Source organism: Neolamprologus multifasciatus, chromosome 5 (assembly GCF_963576455.1).
Source record: "Neolamprologus multifasciatus chromosome 5, fNeoMul1.2, whole genome shotgun sequence".
Lineage (NCBI taxonomy): Eukaryota > Metazoa > Chordata > Actinopteri > Cichliformes > Cichlidae > Neolamprologus > Neolamprologus multifasciatus.
Window position 1 is genome coordinate 27,577,093 of NC_140443.1, and position 20,751 is coordinate 27,597,843.

Genomic DNA, 20,751 nt, shown 5'->3' on the forward strand with positions numbered 1-20,751 from the left:
CACACAGCTGTCTTTCTGTTTGATATAAGAAACGCAAACTGAGACACAAATGTATGTGGTGTCTCTGCGTGTAGGTTTTGGAGTGTCACTAGAACAGTTCATCTTTTACCGTACCTTGTTCACTTTCTGAACTACACTATAGAAAATAAAGCAAAGAGCAATAAACACATACATGGATTTCATCATACCACTCTGAAATTCCTAGAAATTGATTTCTGAATGTTTTGGTGTCTTCATAATGTTTACTTAAAAGAAATGTGTGTTTAAATAGTTTTATGTACAGTAATAGTACTAACAGTAATGTGTCCTCATGATTTAGTGTGCTTTCCTTTGTAGCACTCAGTGGCCTAAAGTCCAGATCTTAAAATCCAAATGAATACAGAATTATAACATCATAGTCTATGTCTCAGGAATTTGCGCATCAATAATAAAATGAATTGTCTCAAGAGTATTTTGAAATGTAAGCCTGTGCATTTTTAAAGGTCTCTCTCTCTAAAAGGTCACCCACACCCCTCCAAATGATGCAGCAGTTTCCACTAAGACCAGGAATATATTAAAATGAAAATTAAAACCACAGTAGTTTGTTTGAACTCTTGCTTTTCTTCATAAGTTATACTCCTAATTCAAGATTTGCAGTATTTGTTTTCTTATTTGTGTGTCTAATATAGTCTGTGTCATCTAAAAACACACTTTACTTTGCTTTTTCTTCCCACTAAGTAATTTTAATTATATGTGAAAAACGGGGCTTTTGCAGTTATCTGCTCTAACATGGCTACAAGTCAGGTGTGACTTGCTTTTCCGCTGCAAGCATGTGGTGCAGAAAACATCGCGTGTGACCAGCAGAGGGAGATATCCCAACAGCTTAACGCTTGTCGCTGACACCAACGAGGAAGCCAACGTCTGGAGCTGATCAGTGAAACCTCCACCGGATCAGACCAGACATGGGCACACTGCACCACCTAAACGCGCTCATCACCGAGCGGCTCACCGCGGCGGCGGTGGAGATTTTTGGGGCTGTGGAGAAAACCTTAATAGACTACCAGGGAGAGATCAGCCGATCCAAGCAGGAGATAAATCAGCTGCGATCACTGCTCTCCTGGCCTGAAGTCAGGCTACACAGATCAGGTGTGTAAATGTAATACTCATTACTTTATGTTAAAGGCTGCAGCTGTTTCACCTCTAGACTTTTCTCGTACCATTCAGCAGATCATCTTTTGAGTGCCTGCAGTGATGAAGAGGCTTCTCCCGAGGGCTCTACCCCACATGTGAGCCCAAAGCCCCAGAGCATCCTGCACATTAAAGAGGAGCATGATCAAAGGGATGCTCAGCAAGGAGCCTCCTGTAGGCAGCAGAGTGATGCCACAGTGTCACCTGAGGTTGTGACAAGAGGAGATCACGAGGATCCACCCTTGCACCTATACACTGTATTAACTGTTAAGCAGGCAGCAGCTATCAAAGCTGAGCCACACGGAGATGAGTGTTTAACATCTACCTGCGGAATAAATGCGGAGTCAGAAGTTCAACAACTTAACCCAGAAGGTGAGGAGCACATCCAGCAAAAGCTGGCATCAGTTATTTTGTTCTTATATCAGTCCGAGTGCTGGAATGAGAAAAATAGTGTGTTTTTCATTGCATGAGCTGGAGATGCTTCCTATAATGAGAAGGTTTGTTTACATTCATGAGCTAATACCTGTCTGAGTGACCAAATCTCAAGTGTATCACTGCAGTAAACGACAGATTTCCTTTACATTCATGTTGTGTTTCAATGTTAAACAGAAAGGTGAAAGGAAATGTCAAGCAGCCGTCTCTCATGTTCAAATATACTGATAACCGTGGTACTAATTAGATATAAATAATTAAAAATGATGGCAATTTATTATTAATATTTCATTATTAATATTTCATTATTAAAATTTTAATATAATAATATAATATTTTTTTAGATCCACTGGAGATCACTTATTCTAAGAATCATGGGACTCAACAAGACCAGAGCCAGTATCAGCACCGCTACAACCGTCATACATCTCAGATCATAAAAGTGCAGGCGTTTACATCATCTAGACCTCAGGAAGAGGCGGACTGTGACTGTACACTACCTCATCAGCCAGTAGATGATTATAATGAGGCTCCTTCTCTATCCCTGAGCCCCAAATGCAGTCTGAGCAACAATGCATTTACGACAGAAAACAGGACAGATGTTGAAGGCTGTACACTGTCTGGAGAGTCTCAGTCTGTCCACTCTGCAGAGCCAGAGCAGCTTGTTGGTCAGAGTGAGCATACTAAAAACATAGAGGGTGTGGGGATTAAGCTGCTCAAACCATCGGGAACAAGACAACAGAAAAGACAAATCTCTGAGTTGAACTCCAAGGATGGAGACAGTATAGCAATGGAAGAAGATGGAAATCATTTCATAAGGGAGAGAAGGCACACATGCCCCATTTGTGCTAAACGTTTTAAAGAGTCGAGTCATTTGAAAGATCACGTGAGGATCCACACAGGAGAGAAGCCTTACCGCTGTAAGGAATGCGGCGTGAACTTCAGGCAGAGCGGAGCCCTGACGTTACACATGAGAATCCACACAGGAGAGCGACCGTACCAGTGCACAGAGTGCGGCAGGCGCTTCAATCGTAAAGGTGACATGGAGACTCACAGGGTGACGCACACAGGGGAGAGGCCTCATTCGTGCTTGTTTTGCAGGAAAACCTTTCAAAGGAAGAGCCAATTAAACACACATCTGAAGATCCATGAAGAGGACAGAACCGATTACACTCACCCACTGTGACTGTTCACAGGAGACAGAAGTGACATGTCTAAAACCCTTTATTTTAATTGCAACTGATGTTACAACTGTAGGACTCAAGGAAGCATGTTAGGATAAAATCATTCCATTTGCAGTCCACAGTTCTCATCATCAGTGTCTTCAACACTTTCACCAATGCAAATCCCTCTCCTAACAACACGTTATTTCTCTGTGTAAAACCAGGTTCTTGGCGAGCCTAGAACCATATATCTTCATTTCATTAGAGACTAACAATATTATTAAACTGTGTCTTATCATTATCATTGTCACATTAGATGTGAGTCATATAACAATCTCTATAAGTAATATGTGCAACTTTTACGCCACAAACTGAAAGAGCTCGTGTGAGCAGATGTCTCTGGGTATCAGTGCAAATGCAAACCAGAAATTCTTTAGTGAAGACAAATTTAATAAAGAAAGCTGCTGTAACGCAAACTGTAGAGTTAAAGGAGATGAACACAATGTCTCAGTTTTAATAGGTAGTTGTCAAAACAAAACTAGCATGTACATTAAAGGGCAAGACAATAAAAATGAATTCATTCAGCTGACAAACATTTTCTACTAGACAATTTTTGTGTCTCCAAAGTAAATAAATTGTCGTTTTTTTGAATATTTTCATTGTGTCTGTTTTTTAAATGAAAACATAAGCATTACATGACAACAGGGGTCTCGAACTCCAGTCTCTGAAACCATGTGTGCCTGTTGCAACACACCTGAATATAATTAGTAGGTCATTAGCAAGAGTATAGAACTTGACTGCATGCTGAGGTGGCAATTCAGCCATTTGATTCATATTACAGCAGCTCACGAGTGAATGAACATGGTGCAATAAAGTACTGTTAGAAGTACATTTTTCCAAAAACTTACATACTTAAATTTACTTGAGTACTGTTAGCGGTTGCCACTTTAGCATGTGTAGCATTGTGTAGGTGTCAAAGAAGAGGAATCTGTTGAGAAATTCATGTCAACTATCACAGATGTTTTTTATTATATTTTTAATAAGACGCTATTACACTCCTTGAAAGTTGTTAAATGTGAACAGACTTTTCCTTTAATTTTTGTGGAATATTACAGCAGATATAGATGAAACTTGCCTCAGAGGGACAGTGGGTGGCCCAGAGGAGGAATGTGTTGAAAGTTTGATGTCAACTATCAAGTATGATTTTTAATGATTTTTTGAATATGATGCAACCAGGCTGTCCCAATGCAATGTGTGCGCGCGTGTAAGTTGCTTGGGTCTGCCATCGGTAAAGAAGGAGAAAAGGCGCTGCCGTAAAGGCTAGTGTAGAAGTGCAAGAAAAGTTATGCGGCGGCTGGCTTCACCACGGTTTCATCAGTTACACGGGTGACACTAACGGAGAGCAGGTAGGCCTACTGCTCACGCAGTAATCCACGGGAGTTCGTTTTTGGGTTCTTGATTGTCTTTTCTTCAAGTTTTTAAAACTTTGGAAGTCGTTGATGTAGAGTTTTCAAAGCACTTGTAGAAAAAGCTCCTGGAAGCGCTCACACGTGAAAGTCACATTCGATTGTTGGCTTCTGCTTTTATACCTGCCGCTCAACACGTCATCCTCATCACCTTGACTTCCAGTGTCACACAAGCAAAGTGGAGTGATAAACATGTCGGCTTTATTTATTCAGAATAAGTTTCCTGTAAAAAATTATTTCTCATTTAGTTTCACAGTTTCAATTCAAATGGGTTAAAAAAGTATTATTGTAATATTTTATATATATATTTGTATTTTTAATCGTTAATTCATCACTTTATAAACAAGAAGTATCAATAACGAAAACTCATCACGTTAATTAAGTCTGATTATTTCTTTCGTTAAAATGAACTGCGTTAGTCGATCACTTTTTTAAAAATATTTAAAGAAAATATCATCTTCATGCAGAAAAATTAAATAAATAAACGAATAAAAAATGAATATATACAATAAAGTTGCTGTACTGTAAAATATTGTCGCAGCATTTAACTGCGCCTTTGATAAAGACCTTTCGCCTTTTTCCCGTTGCAGTTCAGAGTGAAATTTAGCTGCTTGTGTATAGTGATTTATGCGCAACTTTTGAGGACTCTGAGCACACCTTAAACTATTTTACAAACGCGAATTTCAAACTTCAATCCCCGTACGATCAGGGGCGGTCCTAGCCTGTTTGGTGCCACTCCCTCTAGAGCAGGGGTGTCAAACTCAAATACACAGTGGGCCAAAATTCAAAACTGGAACAAAAAAAAAAAACATCCTCCAGATATAAGAATGAATCTTTTCTTATGGACTCAAATAAGTTTTGCTGGAAAACTGAATATGGAACAAGCAAAGCTTAATACTAAACAATATATATATTAGCTGTATAATACCAGTAGGCCAGCTCTAATAGTAATTTGGTATGGCTTCGCGGGCCAAATGTAATTAGGCTGCGGGCCAAATTTGGCCCGCGGGCCAGAGTTTGACACCTATGCTCTAGAGGGTGGTTAGGGTGGTGTCTGAGAGGCAGATGTTGTCCAAGATAGGACAATCATGGATAATACCTCCCACCCACTCCATGACGTACTGGCTAGCCACAGGAGCACGTTCAGTGAGAGACTGCCAAAAAGCACCACTGAACAACACAGGATATCTGTGGCTTGTGGCCATCTCCCTGGACAACTCCTCCATCTAATGCACTGTAAACATTGCAATAGTTACACCCGTTTTACGCACGCTCTTTTCTACTCTGTAATATTCTTGTCAATTTTCTTGATATTTATTTATAATCGCCTCTGTTCATCCTTGATATTTAGAATTGAGTGATCTGTATATATTAGTGCTATTTCTTAAATGTGTAAAATCTGTAACATAATGTATTGTTTGGAGTTAAGTCTGTTACTGTTACTATTTTTACAATTTCGTCTTGGAGCAACTGTAACCCACATAATTTCCTTAGGGATTAATACAGTATTCTGATTCTGATTGTTTCAGGATGACCTGCCATTATCCAATGACACGTCCGCTTACCTGTATCTTTTTCTTGTTTCTCCTCCTCTTGTTTTCTCCTTTTTCTAAACTGAGGACCTGATGGCTTTGAACTTTTCTTGTCCATCATCCATTGGTTTTAATTTTGCACTCCAGTATGAACACCCATCCCCCAACCTGAGGATCACCACAAGATAACCTTAGTTCACATGCTTTGTCTAGGGTTTATTTCTGGGATTTCAAACAAACCAGGATTCAAATCATGAATACATAATGGTCTTGGATTTACAGCATTATGAATGAAATGTGATCTATTTGGCAGCAGCCGCCCCCCCCCCCCCCCCCCCCCGCCCTGTCGACAGGTTGTGTGTGAGACTTTAAATCATCTAACTGTAAATTATACATTTAAAATTGTTAGTGATTCCTTTACCCCGAGTCCTAAACTCTATATTTATTTTCTTACTCTTCTTATATTTATTGTTTGTTTTCTTGCACTGCTGTAAGCCACGTCGTCTCGTCTCTCTGGACTGTATGTAGCGGAGATGACAATAAAGTTTACTTTGACTTCAGCTGCAAGCAGTCGCAACGAGGGCTCTCGCGCTCACTTTTCGCGTATAGAATTTCGAAAAAACATCGGTGCAAATTATAAGTTTGTATCATAATGTTTGGTGTTTTCGTGTTTGTTGGTTTGTTTTTATTTTGTTCTATTTTGCGAGCTGGTTATTAGATGCTGCTCCAGCCAGCCAGTGAATCCCCCGCCGCCCCGCCCTCTCCTCCCTGTGCCGCAAGCAGCAGGCGCACCTCGCAAACGGAGGGCGCCCTTACTCCCAGCAAATGGGCGATAGAAAACCGATTGGTTTCTATGCCATCCCTAAATTGCGCTGGCAGGATGTCGGGGCAGCATGAGTATGAGCACCTTTTTTTTTGCCGATGCCCATGATGCCGCCCTGGGCAACCGTGCAAAAACCGCTACTGGTTACGATTTTACAATAACCTATAAAGGTTAGTATTTAAACTAAATAAGCTGCTGCGTTTATTGAAAATTTCTCTCAGTAATCGTTGTACAGTAAAATGAAAGCCAAATAAAACTGGCAAATTAAAGTAACTGTACAGCGTCTTTTATCCAGTATAGCATCATAAAATCAGACAGATGTGACATTAACCAAAAACACCAAAATGTACCAGAATAACGGGAATAATTGATTAGATTAAATTGCCTGTATTTTTATAGCGCTTTACTTAATCCCTATGGTATGGAGGACCACAAGAGCCATGCGCATCGAAATCAAGAATTCTGTGCTTAAATAATGAATTGCAGAATAAATTCTGCATTTGTGAATTCATTTTTGAATTCCAATTTAATAAACTGCATTTCAAAATCCTTTTTCCATTTGCACTTTAATAAACTGCATTTCAAAATCCTTTTTCCATTTGCACTTTAATAAACTGCATTTCAAAAACCTTTTCCATTTGCACTTTAATAAACTGCATTTCAAAAACCTTTTCCATTTGCACTTTAATAAACTGCATTTCAAAAACCTTTTCCATTTGCACTTTAATAAACTGCATTTCAAAATCCTTTTTCCATTTGCACTTTAATAAACTGCATTTCAAAATCCTTTTTCCATTTGCACTTTAATAAACTTCATTTCAAAATCCTTTTCCCTTTCCTGTTTGCTCTGGGATTAGCTGCTGGATTAGCTCTTCGATTAACAATTTCCTCGCAGCTATTCAAATTAGCCACACCATGAGATGTAAGGAGCTCTCTGATTGGTTGGACAGATACAGGCTGTCTGCCTGGATTTTTCTAGTTCATAGCTTCGCCCTGCTAAGAAGCGTGTGCTTGTACAAAGGCCGTTCAGCCACGGGATTTACACTCGGCTCGACATGGATATGTGAAGAATGAAGGGACCCTGCAGCGAAACGGGGAGCCCAACCTCTGACTGAGTGCCTGTTTTCGCAGTCTGACAACATGTTGAAGGTAACGCGCTAACATGGCCAACGCTAGCATCACTGCACGTAGCCCCGTTATTTTAAGGTCGCAGCTGTACGAGCTAGCTACCTGTTTTGTAAGCTGCTGTGCTCTTTACAAATAAAGCTGGAAGCAGCTCAGACTATTAGAACCAGCACTGAGGCCTGTTACATTTATACAGTGTTAGAGCAATGGCTGCAGCCTACAGCCTTTAAACTAGTGATTAAAATGCTGACAGTAAACTCGTCAGTCCAGATGTTACCACATTACTCTATGGTACTTAGAGTTAAAACAACTGAGACAGGCTGATTAAAACAGCTGTCAGTTCTCTCATTCCTTATATCAAGACTGGAGACCACACTACTGATTTCAGCTCATTTAATATGTGAGTGCACAGATTCATTCTCAACTGGGCATAAACGATGATCAAAGGTTGTATATATGATGAATTCATCAAATCCCAGCCTCTAACACAGTGCGCTGAATCTAAGCTTTGAATGTCCAGTATATTCTAATCAATGCAATTTAAGCATTCACTGAACCAACAGTATCTACACCTGTGCGGCAAATGTGTGGTAAAGACACAGATAATGAAATTAAATTATTAATACAATATACATCATGAGAAACAAAGCTGAAATTGATTCCGTTTAGTACTTTTCTCTGTATGCTCTGTGATTATAAAGGCCTTAAATTCTGTGATATATACTGTAAATGATTTTCACAGAGGTCTTAAAGTACTTAAATCACTGCTGATAGTATGGTTGTTTATATTTTCACGTTTTTGTGTCTGTAGGGCTGTTTGATGACGATTTGGACTCCTCTGGGAGATGAGGACACACCCACATCTGTTCCATACTGCAGCCATTGATGGTGTTACAGCTCTGAGGCAGCTTTGGGCCATCAGACACACACACTGGAAAACCAGCACCTGGACTTCATGCAGGAGAGATAGCCTCAGTGATGGACTCTGCATCCTCTACTTAACCTCCTAATCTCTTTCTCCTTTAACACACAATTAAAATCACTCCAAAAGAGTGTAAACTTACTGAGGAAGTCTCTAACTTGTACACATTTGTACTTTTACTTGTTTCCTGAGTTATATTTAAGAAGAGTAAAGTTATTCACATAAAGTTTTTATTCTTCTGTATTTATTCTTTTGTATCATGTACCACAGTCATACTGAACTTTACAGACCTGGTGAATTGGAGAAAAAAATCATATATATATACACACATGAATGAATCATTTAGCTTCAGCAGTATTTCTATTCATCTTATGAATTCCAGTCTAATGTCAATTAACTGTTTGAGTTTGGTCTTAAACTCCAGAGAATACCATCTGGTTCAACAATCTTTTTATCTTATTATTTGCAAAACGGTTTTCTTCTGAGAGATGCTCCTGAGGCTGAAATTGAACCCAGAGAAACAACAACAAAGTTTAGTTCCTCTGGGTTTTCCATGGAAAATTCTTTTATCACTCATCCAGGTGACTTCTCCAGTGTCACGGATGAGTGATGAATATATCTCCCACTGGAAACCATTGTGTCCAGTCAATCAACTTTTTTAAGGACAGCTGTTAGATGCTGTGCTCATGAAGACAATGAGTTTTAACTTGCAGCACAACACAAAGCTGCCATACTGGATCAACGATCAAAACACTTAATTGAGAAGAATTAGATTAGATTAGATTAGATAAAACTTTATTAATCCCTCGGGTGGGTTCCTCTGGGAAATTTGTTTTCCAAAAAGCACAGCACCAACAGAAGTTACAGAGTTAAGAATATTATATATATATATATATATATATATATATATATATATATACACACATATATAAATACAAAGACATATATAGATAAAATATACAAAGGGGATAAATAGAATAAATAGGAATAAAAATAAAAATACAAGTGAATTGCACATTTCAAGTATGGAGTCTATTGCACCGCTGATTATTAACAAAAAGTATTGCACAAAAGGTAATTGCACAGTGAAGTGGAGAGGCACTACAGCTTAGTTGTTCCCCCCTCCTTTGTCCTCCTGTTTCCCCTCCCTCTCCCCTCCAGAGAGGAGTTAAACAGTTTGATGGCGTGTGGGACAAAGGAGTTTTTAAGTCTGTTGGTTCTTGTCTTTGGGAGAAGCAACCTGTCACTGAACAGACTCTTTGGTTGTTTATGGCCGTGTGCAGAGGATGCCCAGCATTGTCCATAATGTCCAGCAGTTTCTTTAGTGTCCTTTTCTCTGCCACTGACACCAGAGTGTCCAGCTTCATGCCGACCACAGAGCCAGCCTTCCTGATCAGTTTTTCCAGCCTGGATGAGTCCTTCTTTGCTGTGCTGCTCCCCCAGGACACCACAGCATAGAACAGTACTCCAGCAACCACCGACTGGTAAAACATCCTCAGGAGCTTCCTGCAGATGTTAAAAGACCTCAGCCTCCTGAGGAAGTACAGTCGGCTTTGGGCTTTTTTGTACAGGTGCTCTGTGTTGCATGACCAGTCCAGTTTATTGTCCACCCACAGCCCGAGGTACTTGTACTTGTTGACCACCTCCACCTCCTCCCCCTCTATGTGAACCGGCAGTGGACCTGCTCTGGACCTCCCAAAGTCCACAACCAGTTCCTTAGTCTTTGAGGTGTTGAGTTGCAGGTGGTTTGTGTGACTCCATGCGACAAAGTTCCTCACCAGACTTCTGTACTCCTCTTCCTGGTCATCCCAGATACACCCCATGATGGCCGTGTCGTCTGCAAACTTCTGAATATGGCATAATTCAGAGTTGTAGCAGAAGTCAGAGGTGTACAGGGTGAAGAGAAGAGGGGACAGCACAGTTCCCTGTGGTGCTCCTGTGCTGCTGACCACAGTGTCAGACGTGATGTCCTTCAGCCTGACGTACTGTGGCCTGTCAGTGAGGTAGTCGGAGATCCAAGCCACCAGGCAGGGGTCCACCTCCATCCTGTTCAGTTTCTCCTGGAGCAGACAGGGTCGGATGGTATTAAAGGCACTGGAAAAGTCAAGAATTAAGTCAAAATGTAATATCCTCATATGATGACACATCACATATGACCCAGCATTGTTCTAAGAATGCAAACTTTCTTATTGGAAGTTTCCACAGCTGCCAGAAAGGGACAGATTTCTGGCTGGTGTTAATGAGTGGTCGTTGCTCTCTCGTTTTCTCTGGAATTGCTGCACGGAGGATGTAACACCCATGATAAGCGCTGAGTTGTGTGACCTTGTCAGGAATTAGCCATCTTCAGCTTTCTGGTAAGGAAAAGTGGAACCAGAAGGTATTCAAATACATTTCTCCACAGCTGCTGATGAATTCTACAAAAAACAAAGTTTGTTAAAAACATTTGCAGGTGAATCACCACTGATTTATCACTGACATCCATTTACTCAAAAGGCAAGTTGGCTCAGTTGAAAACCATTTGAGGGGCGTGTTAGCGGTCACGTCCAGCGGGTGTGTGGGCGGGAGCGTTACACAGTCGCTCCACCTCAAGTCACTGCTGCGCAGACTCTGGCTCCAAATTTGCAAGATGGCAGCCTCCACAAGCGGGGTATTTTGGCTTTTACACAAAGGTAGGAGGCGGTGTCGCGTCGTCCATCTTTTCTACAGTCAATGGTTTATATGCTCAGTTGAAAACCATTTTAATACATGACATAATTTTCAGTATATTTACTATTTTTGTGAGTATTCAGTACTTGAGTATAATTTATTCAATTATTTAGTAATAAATATGAAGTAAAAAGTTTTAATCACAAATGTGATTTTTCCAAAACTAATCCTTGCTCACTTCTAACCTGTTACTGTAAGGTTTATAATAAAGTCATAATAACCTGATATTTAGAATCCCCATTTCCTTTATGCGTATATGTTGTCAAACAATGGCAGTAAAAAACATAGTGTTAAAATAGCTCTATATTATTTCTTTAACCTTAAGATTAATCTTGAGAAGAGGTCAAAGGTCAGTTATCGTTATGGGGTCTTGCTATATGTTATGACACAAACATAGCAAAGTTGTAAGTATCATAGTTTCTAGGTTCTAAGGCTTTTTGTCAGTTTAATAGTGAGCTTTACAAGATTGATTTTCGTGCCAAAGGCTGGCTCGCTTATGACCACTAGAGCTGGAAACAAGACCTCAAGCAATTGCTAAGGCTAATTAGCACGGCTAGCATTTTAAAAACATTTGTTAAATGTTGTCATTGCTAACATATAACTGTTTAAAAGCATGGTGAGTAGCGAGAACGCTAAGTTATTGTTAGCTTTGAAAAGAAAAATGTGAAGATGTAACATTAGCATGAGCTATATGCTAATGTTAGTCACCAGATGTTTGCTTGAGTGATTTGCTGCTTTCTAATATCTGTGTTTATTTCCTGGTATACCTATACCTACGTGGTTAGTATACATGCTACATAAAGGCTGACAAAGGCAGTAAGTATAAATGATCATGAATTAACTGTAAATTACATTGCGGTGAGCTCCATTTATATAGTTGTATCACGTGCACACGCATGTTGCAACCGTAACCATGGCCTGCAAAGGGTATATAAATACTGCACAATGTTCCATTCCTCCCTTTACACTTGCTATTGGACTTGTTTTGACTTGCTCCAACCTCAACCGCGGTAAAGTGAGCCGTCATTTGTGAGCCGCGGTCAAGCCAGCCGCCTCTTATCCGCCGCATAAATTTCCTTGCGCTTTTACACCAGTCTTTACGGTAGCGCCTTTTCGCTTTATATCCCGATTGAGAGCCTAGACCCGCGCACACGCACACGCGCGCACACATTACGATGGAACAGCCCAATACAGTCAATACAATTATGTCTATTACAAAAATTCATTAAAAATCATCCTTAGTAGTTGAGGTCCAACTTTCAACACATCCCTCCTCTGGGACACCTACTGTACCTGTGTGCCAAGTTTCATCCAGATTTACTGTAGAATTCCTCAGAAATTAAAGGAAACTTATATTCAATGCAATACAGTCAATACACTACAATTATGTCAAATTTCAAAAATTCATTAAAAATCATCCTTAGTAGTTGAGGTCCAACTTTCAACACATCCCTCCTCTGGGACACCTACTGTACCTGTGTGCCAAGTTTCATCCAGATTTACTGTAAAATTCCTCAGAAATTAAAGGACATTTATATTCAATGCAGTACAGTCAATACACTACAATTATGTACATTTCAAAAATTCATTAAAAATCATCCTTAGTAGTTGAGGTCCAACTTTCAACACATCCCTCCTCTGGGACACCTACTGTACCTGTGTGCCAAGTTTCATCCAGATTTACTGTAGAATTCCTCAGAAATTAAAGGACATTTATATTCAATGCAATACAGTCAATACACTACAATTATGTCAAATTTCAAAAATTCATTAAAAATCATCCTTAGTAGTTGAGGTCCAACTTTCAACACATCCCTCCTCTGGGACACCTACTGTACCTGTGTGCCAAGTTTCATCCAGATTTACTGTAAAATTCCTCAGAAATTAAAGGAAACTTATATTCAATGCAATACAGTCAATACACTACAATTATGTCAAATTTCAAAAATTCATTAAAAATCATCCTTAGTAGTTGAGGTCCAACTTTCAACACATCCCTCCTCTGGGACACCTACTGTACCTGTGTGCCAAGTTTCATCCAGATTTACTGTAGAATTCCTCAGAAATTAAAGGACATTTATATTCAATGCAATACAGTCAATACACTACAATTATGTCAAATTTCAAAAATTCATTAAAAATCATCCTTAGTAGTTGAGGTCCAACTTTCAACACATCCCTCCTCTGGGACATCTACTGTACCTGTGTGCCAAGTGTCATCCAGATTTACTGTAAAATTCCTCAGAAATTAAAGGACATTTATATTCAATGCAATACAGTCAATACACTACAATTATGTACATTTCAAAAATTCATTAAAAATCATCCTTAGTAGTTGAGGTCCAACTTTCAACACATCCCTCCTCTGGGACACGTACTGTACCTGTGTGCCAAGTTTCATCCAGATTTACTGTAAAATTCCTCAGAAATTAAAGGACATTTATATTCAATGCAATACAGTCAATACACTACAATTATGTACATTTCAAAAATTCATTAAAAATCATCCTTAGTAGTTGAGGTCCAACTTTCAACACATCCCTCCTCTGGGACACCTACTGTACCTGTGTGCCAAGTTTCATCCAGATTTACTGTAGAATTCCTCAGAAATTAAAGGACATTTATATTCAATGCAATACAGTCAATACACTACAATTATGTCAAATTTCAAAAATTCATTAAAAATCATCCTTAGTAGTTGAGGTCCACCTTTCAACAGATTCCGTCTCTGGGACACCTACTGTACCTGTGTGCCAAGTTTCATCCAGATTTACTGTAGAATTCCTCAGAAATTAAAGGAAACTTATATTCAATGCAATACAGTCAATACACTACAATTATGTCAAATTTCAAAAATTCATTAAAAATCATCCTTAGTAGTTGAGGTCCAACTTTCAACAGATTCCTTCTCTGGGAAGCCTACTGTACCTGTGTCCCAAGTTTCATCCAGATTTACTGTCGAATTCCTCAGAAATGAAAGGAAACTTATATTCAATGCAATACAGTCAATACACTACAATTATGTCTATTACAAAAAATCATTAAAAATCATCCTTAGTAGTTGAGGTCCAACTTTCAACACATCCCTCCTCTGGGACACCTACTGTACCTGTGTGCCAAGTTTCATCCAGATTTACTGTAGAATTCCTCAGAAATTAAAGGAAACTTATATTCAATGCAATACAGTCAATACACTACAATTATGTCAAATTTCAAAATTCATTAAAAATCATCCTTAGTAGTTGAGGTCCAACTTTCAACAGATTCCTTCTCTGGGACACCTACTGTACCTGTGTGCCAAGGTTCATCCAGATTTACTGTAAAATTCCTCAGAAATTAAAGGAAACTTATATTCAATGCAATACAGTCAATACACTACAATTATGTCAAATTTCAAAAATTCATTAAAAATCATCCTTAGTAGTTGAGGTCCAACTTTCAACAGATTCCTTCTCTGGGAAGCCTACTGTACCTGTGTCCCAAGTTTCATCCAGATTTACTGTCGAATTCCTCAGAAATTAAAGGAAACTTATATTCAATGCAATACAGTCAATACACTACAATTATGTCTATTTCAAAAATTCATTAAAAATCATCCTTAGTAGTTGAGGTCCAACTTTCAACAGATTCCTTCTCTGGGACACCTACTGTACCTGTGTGCCAAGTTTCATCCAGATTTACTGTAAGATTCCTCAGAAATTAAAGGACATGTATATTGAATTCAATACACTTACTTAAATATTGCATCATATTCAAAAATTCATTAAAAATCATCCATAATAGTTGATGTCCAACTTTCAACACCGTCTTACTCTGGGCGACCTACGGTATCTCTGGGCCAAGTTACATCTCAATTCACTGTAATCTTTATCAAAAATTGAAAGAACAATTATATGTCAATGCTGGCTGTGTGCCTTTCAAAGTGACACTAAATAACAGAACTCAGGCACATCAGGGAATAATCCAAAAGGCGGATTTATTAAACAAAAACAACATACAAAATATCCCTAACCCATACTACATAACCTAAAAAGAAACAAAGGGACACTTAGAAGCACAAGAAAACAATACTATACTGAAAGGGCAAGAGACACAGCCCAAACATAATCCACAACTAAAACGCCAAAAGAACAAGTCATCCCACATAGCAGACGGGTGTTGCCTGGATCTGGTGTGAAGCCGGCACTGCTGGCTGACTTCTGGCATGGTAAGATGGCACTGTTTATGTGATGGCATGCTACATCTGGCCTGATTGGGTGAATGTGACATGTTGTATAGAGCACTTTGAGTAATATGGGTGAGTAAAAAGGCGCTATATAAGAATCAGTCCATTCACTGTCTGAACAGAGTTTTGTCATGACAGCATATTTGATTGTCTTCACTGACTCGCTATCCGCCTTAGTGCAGCTGCCGTACCATCCTCGGATGCAGTAAGTTAGTAGGCTCTCAATGGGCGAGTGGTGGAAGGTCAGCAGAGGATGTCTGGGATGATTGCATTAAAGGCTGAGCTGTAGTCCACAAAGAGCATTCTGGCGTAGCTCTGCCGCTTTTCTGACACAACGACCGAGACTGTGGGAGCTGGGGCTCGAACCAGCAACCTTCCGGTGACAAGACGAACTGCCAACTCTCATTATGCAATGTACTGTTTAAAAGAAAAATCTTTTTTTTGCCTTGACAACATACATTCATCTTCATTTCAAATAAGTAGTTATTTTTCACACAGAGAGCAATACCATTCTCCAGCCTCTGCTGTCCAAAACTACTCTGTATTCATCTGGAGGCACTTTGTGTGAAACCATTTTAAATAGCTCTCATGCAGGAACAAAGCAATTGTATAAAATGAAGTGAGGGAATGGAGCTATAAATAGATTAATATAGAGATATGAAAATAAACTTATATATAGACATAGGAACACAAGTTTTAAGATTAATGTTTCTGGGATATAATAAACAATATAAGCATACAGGTGTCTAAGCAAACATTGTGGCATACAAAGTGAGAGAGTGCAGTGAGTCATGTTTATTCCTGTTCAATATGTGTCTGACACAAGTGGATGAATTAAAAAGTCTGACAGCAGCAGCAACAACAGGCAATGCCTTCCTGATGACTTTCTATCTGGTTACATCTTTGTCTTTGATGCCTGTATCCCAGCTTGAAGAGTCCTGGACCTTTTTTCTAGTCAGTGGGTGTGTAGGCAAACAACTCTGGCTTGTCACCCAGTTGGATTTCCTGGTAATTGTCAGGTGGCACTATCTACAAATCAGGACACATTAACTATGATATTAAAAAATTGACATGATGACATAGTCCTTGGTCAGTTTACCAAGCATTTCTCAGTTTTGTTCTTTATAGTTCTGTTCATCATATCATTGTTTGTGAGTCCTGGATTATTTGATGATATGTTTACATTATGTATTCTTTTGTTTTCAGTTCCATATTGCTTTTAAGTGTAGTTCTTTTTAAGCATTCCACAAGTGGATGGAACACTTGTGAAAACACTCTAGTGTTAAAGCCAGTCTTGTCTTCATGTCTGTTTCTGGTTTTGTCTGTGTCAAGCTCGTGTGTCTTAGTCTGTGTTTTAGTTTGGTGGCCTCTTGTCTCTTTCTTGTGTTGAGTCTTACTTCCATTGTCTTCTTATTCCCAATGTATCCCTGCTGTGTTACACAGCTGTCTCCAATTCCCCTAATCACCATCCTATTTATACATTTTGCCAATCTCCCGGTCTGAAGTACATTATTCTATTCGATTCTATTCTATTATATTTATACAGCACCAAACCACAACAACAGTCACCTAAAGACACTTTATGTTGCTGGTTAAAAACACAACAATAATACAAAGAAAGCCCCAACAATTTAAGTACCCCATATGAGCTAACATTTAGTGTGAGTGGGAAGGAAAAACTCCATTTGAAGAGGTAGAGACATCTGGCAGAAACAGGCTCAAGGAGAGACAGCCATCTACTGTGACTGGCTGAGGTTGATGAAAAGGAGACAGAACAACATACTGTGCAAGAGATACATACTAACTAATGATTAAATGCAGAGAGGTGTATAAACACAGAAAGAGCAAAGAAGGAAAAAATTCATACATGATGGGAAGCCCACAAGAGCCTAGGCTTATTGCAGCACAAATAAGGGAAGATTCAGGGTCACCTGATCCACTCTAACTGTATTATTTGTCAAAACTGAGGGTTTTAATGCTAATCTCAAAAGCAGAGACGGGTGTTTGTCTTCTGAATTAATATAGAATAGAATAGAATTCAACCTTATTGTCATTGCACATGTCACAGGTACAAGGCAACGAAATGCAGTTTGCATCCATCAAGAAGTGCTTTAGCCATGATATAGATATATTACAATATATATTAGCAATAATATAGGTATGTAAGTATATTACAGAAATGGGTCTATTATGGTATGTTATAATGTACACGGTATGAAGGTATGTTATGAATATGCTATAACTATAAGTATGTACAGGCTATGAACAGGATATAAACATGAAAAACTATACAGAATATGAAATTAAAAAAACTATACAGAAATATGAGATATACAGCTATACACAAATGTGAAATATGCAGGTTATAAACAGTTGTAGAATTAAAAATTATCGTATTGTACAGAATGATGTGAGCTGCATCCACAGAAGAGAGGCCTGAGAGATGATTCCTGTTCAACCTTAAAATTCTATAGGAACCACAAGTACACTTAATATTCCAAAATTAAAATCTGGATTTCAAAGCGAGTCAGTGAAGACAATCAAATAAACTGTCATGACAAAACTCTGTTCAGACAGTGAATGGACTGATTCTTATATAGCGCCTTTTTACTCACCCATATTACTCAAAGTGCTCTATACAACATGTCACATTCACCCAATCAGGCCAGATGTAGCATGCCATCACATAAACAGTGCCATCTTACCATGCCAGAAGTCAGCCAGCAGTGCCGGCTTCACACTAGATCCAGGCAACACCCGTCTGCTATGTGGGATGACTTGTTCTTTTGGCGTTTTAGTTGTGGATTATGTTTGGGCTGTGTCTCTTGCCCTTTCAGTATAGTATTGTTTTCTTGTGCTTCTAAGTGTCCCTTTGTTTCTTTTTAGGTTATGTAGTATGGGTTAGGGATATTTTGTATGTTGTTTTTGTTTAATAAATCCGCCTTTTGGATTATTCCCTGATGTGCCTGAGTTCTGTTATTTAGTGTCACTTTGAAAGGCACACAGCCAGCATTGACATATAATTGTTCTTTCAATTTTTGATAAAGATTACAGTGAATTGAGATGTAACTTGGCCCAGAGATACCGTAGGTCGCCCAGAGTAAGACGGTGTTGAAAGTTGGACATCAACTATTATGGATGATTTTTAATGAATTTTTGAATATGATGCAATATTTAAGTAAGTGTATTGAATTCAATATACATGTCCTTTAATTTCTGAGGAATCTTACAGTAAATCTGGATGAAACTTGGCACACAGGTACAGTAGGTGTCCCAGAGAAGGAATCTGTTGAAAGTTGGACCTCAACTACTAAGGATGATTTTTAATGAATTTTTGAAATAGACATAATTGTAGTGTATTGACTGTATTGCATTGAATATAAGTTTCCTTTAATTTCTGAGGAATTCGACAGTAAATCTGGATGAAACTTGGGACACAGGTACAGTAGGCTTCCCAGAGAAGGAATCTGTTGAAAGTTGGACCTCAACTACTAAGGATGATTTTTAATGAATTTTTGAAATTTGACATAATTGTAGTGTATTGACTGTATTGCATTGAATATAAGTTTCCTTTAATTTCTGAGGAATTTTACAGTAAATCTGGATGAACCTTGGCACACAGGTACAGTAGGTGTCCCAGAGAAGGAATCTGTTGAAAGTTGGACCTCAACTACTAAGGATGATTTTTAATGAATTTTGAAATTTGACATAATTGTAGTGTATTGACTGTATTGCATTGAATATAAGTTTCCTTTAATTTCTGAGGAATTCTACAGTAAATCTGGATGAAACTTGGCACACAGGTACAGTAGGTGTCCCAGAGGAGGGATGTGTTGAAAGTTGGACCTCAACTACTAAGGATGATTTTTAATGATTTTTTGTAATAGACATAATTGTAGTGTATTGACTGTATTGCATTGAATATAAGTTTCCTTTAATTTCTGAGGAATTCGACAGTAAATCTGGATGAAACTTGGGACACAGGTACAGTAGGCTTCCCAGAGAAGGAATCTGTTGAAAGTTGGACCTCAACTACTAAGGATGATTTTTAATGAATTTTTGAAATTTGACATAATTGTAGTGTATTGACTGTATTGCATTGAATATAAGTTTCCTTTAATTTCTGAGGAATTTTACAGTAAATCTGGATGAACCTTGGCACACAGGTACAGTAGGTGTCCCAGAGAAGGAATCTGTTGAAAGTTGGACCTCAACTACTAAGGATGATTTTTAATGAATTTTGAAATTTGACATAATTGTAGTGTATTGACTGTATTGCATTGAATATAAGTTTCCTTTCATTTCTGAGGAATTCGACAGTAAATCTGGATGAAACTTGGCACACAGGTACAGTAGGCTTCCCAGAGAAGGAATCTGTTGAAAGTTGGACCTCAACTACTAAGGATGATTTTTAATGAATTTTTGAAATTTGACATAATTGTAGTGTATTGACTGTATTGCATTGAATATAAGTTTCCTTTAATTTCTGAGGAATTCTACAGTAAATCTGGATGAAACTTGGCACACAGGTACAGTAGGTGTCCCAGAGGAGGGATGTGTTGACAGTTGGACCTCAACTACTAAGGATGATTTTTAATGAATTTTTGTAATAGACATAATTGTAGTGTATTGACTGTATTGCATTGAATATAAATGCCCTTTAATTTCTGAGGAATTCGACAGTAAATCTGGATGAAACTTGGGACACAGGTACAGTAGGCTTCCCAGAGAAGGAATCTGTTGAAAGTTGGACCTCAACTACTAAGGATGATTTTTAATGAATTTTTGAAATTTGACATAATTGTAGTGTATTGACTGTATTGCATTGAATATAAGTTTCCTTTAATTTCTGAGGAATTTTACAGTAAATCTGGATGAACCTTGGCACACAGGTACAGTAGGTGTCCCAGAGAAGGAATCTGTTGAAAGTTGGACCTCAACTACTAAGGATGATTTTTAATGAATTTTGAAATTTGACATAATTGTAGTGTATTGACTGTATTGCATTGAATATAAGTTTCCTTTAATTTCTGAGGAATTCTACAGTAAATCTGGATGAAACTTGGCACACAGGTACAGTAGGTGTCCCAGAGGAGGGATGTGTTGAAAGTTGGACCTCAACTACTAAGGATGATTTTTAATGATTTTTTGTAATAGACATAATTGTAGTGTATTGACTGTATTGCATTG

General features: G+C 38.5%; 1 protein-coding gene across 3 annotated transcripts; it reads left to right on the top strand.

The window, feature by feature from the left end:
* The first annotated feature begins 35 nt into the window (after nucleotides 1–35).
* Nucleotides 36–4,470, top strand: LOC146518929 (uncharacterized). Of its 3 annotated transcripts, XR_014874140.1 has the most exons (4): nucleotides 36–1,125; nucleotides 1,204–1,539; nucleotides 1,944–3,198; nucleotides 3,253–4,470. XR_014874140.1 is itself a non-coding variant. In XM_085159938.1 (3 exons), exons 1-3 carry the CDS (start codon nucleotides 942–944, stop codon nucleotides 2,783–2,785), a joined length of 1,362 nt encoding a protein of 453 aa, XP_085016064.1. In that variant the 5' UTR covers nucleotides 36–941; the 3' UTR covers nucleotides 2,786–4,469. The 3 variants fall into 3 exon arrangements, 2 of the variants coding, with proteins under 2 accessions (XP_085016064.1, XP_085016066.1); XM_085159938.1 differs by having other exon boundaries at nucleotides 1,944–4,469; XM_085159940.1 differs by having other exon boundaries at nucleotides 1,207–1,539; nucleotides 1,944–4,469.
* Nucleotides 4,471–20,751: the final 16,281 nt, after the last annotated feature.

Bases quoted from the DNA above. Each gene is read 5' to 3' on its own strand.
- LOC146518929 (XM_085159938.1), top strand. From the start codon at position 942: ATGGGCACACTGCACCACCTAAACGCGCTCATCACCGAGCGGCTCACC. The intron at 1,126-1,203 runs GTGTGTAAATGT...CGTACCATTCAG, and splicing joins AGTCAGGCTACACAGATCAG to CAGATCATCTTTTGAGTGCC. The intron at 1,540-1,943 runs GTGAGGAGCACA...ATATTTTTTTAG, and splicing joins TCAACAACTTAACCCAGAAG to ATCCACTGGAGATCACTTAT.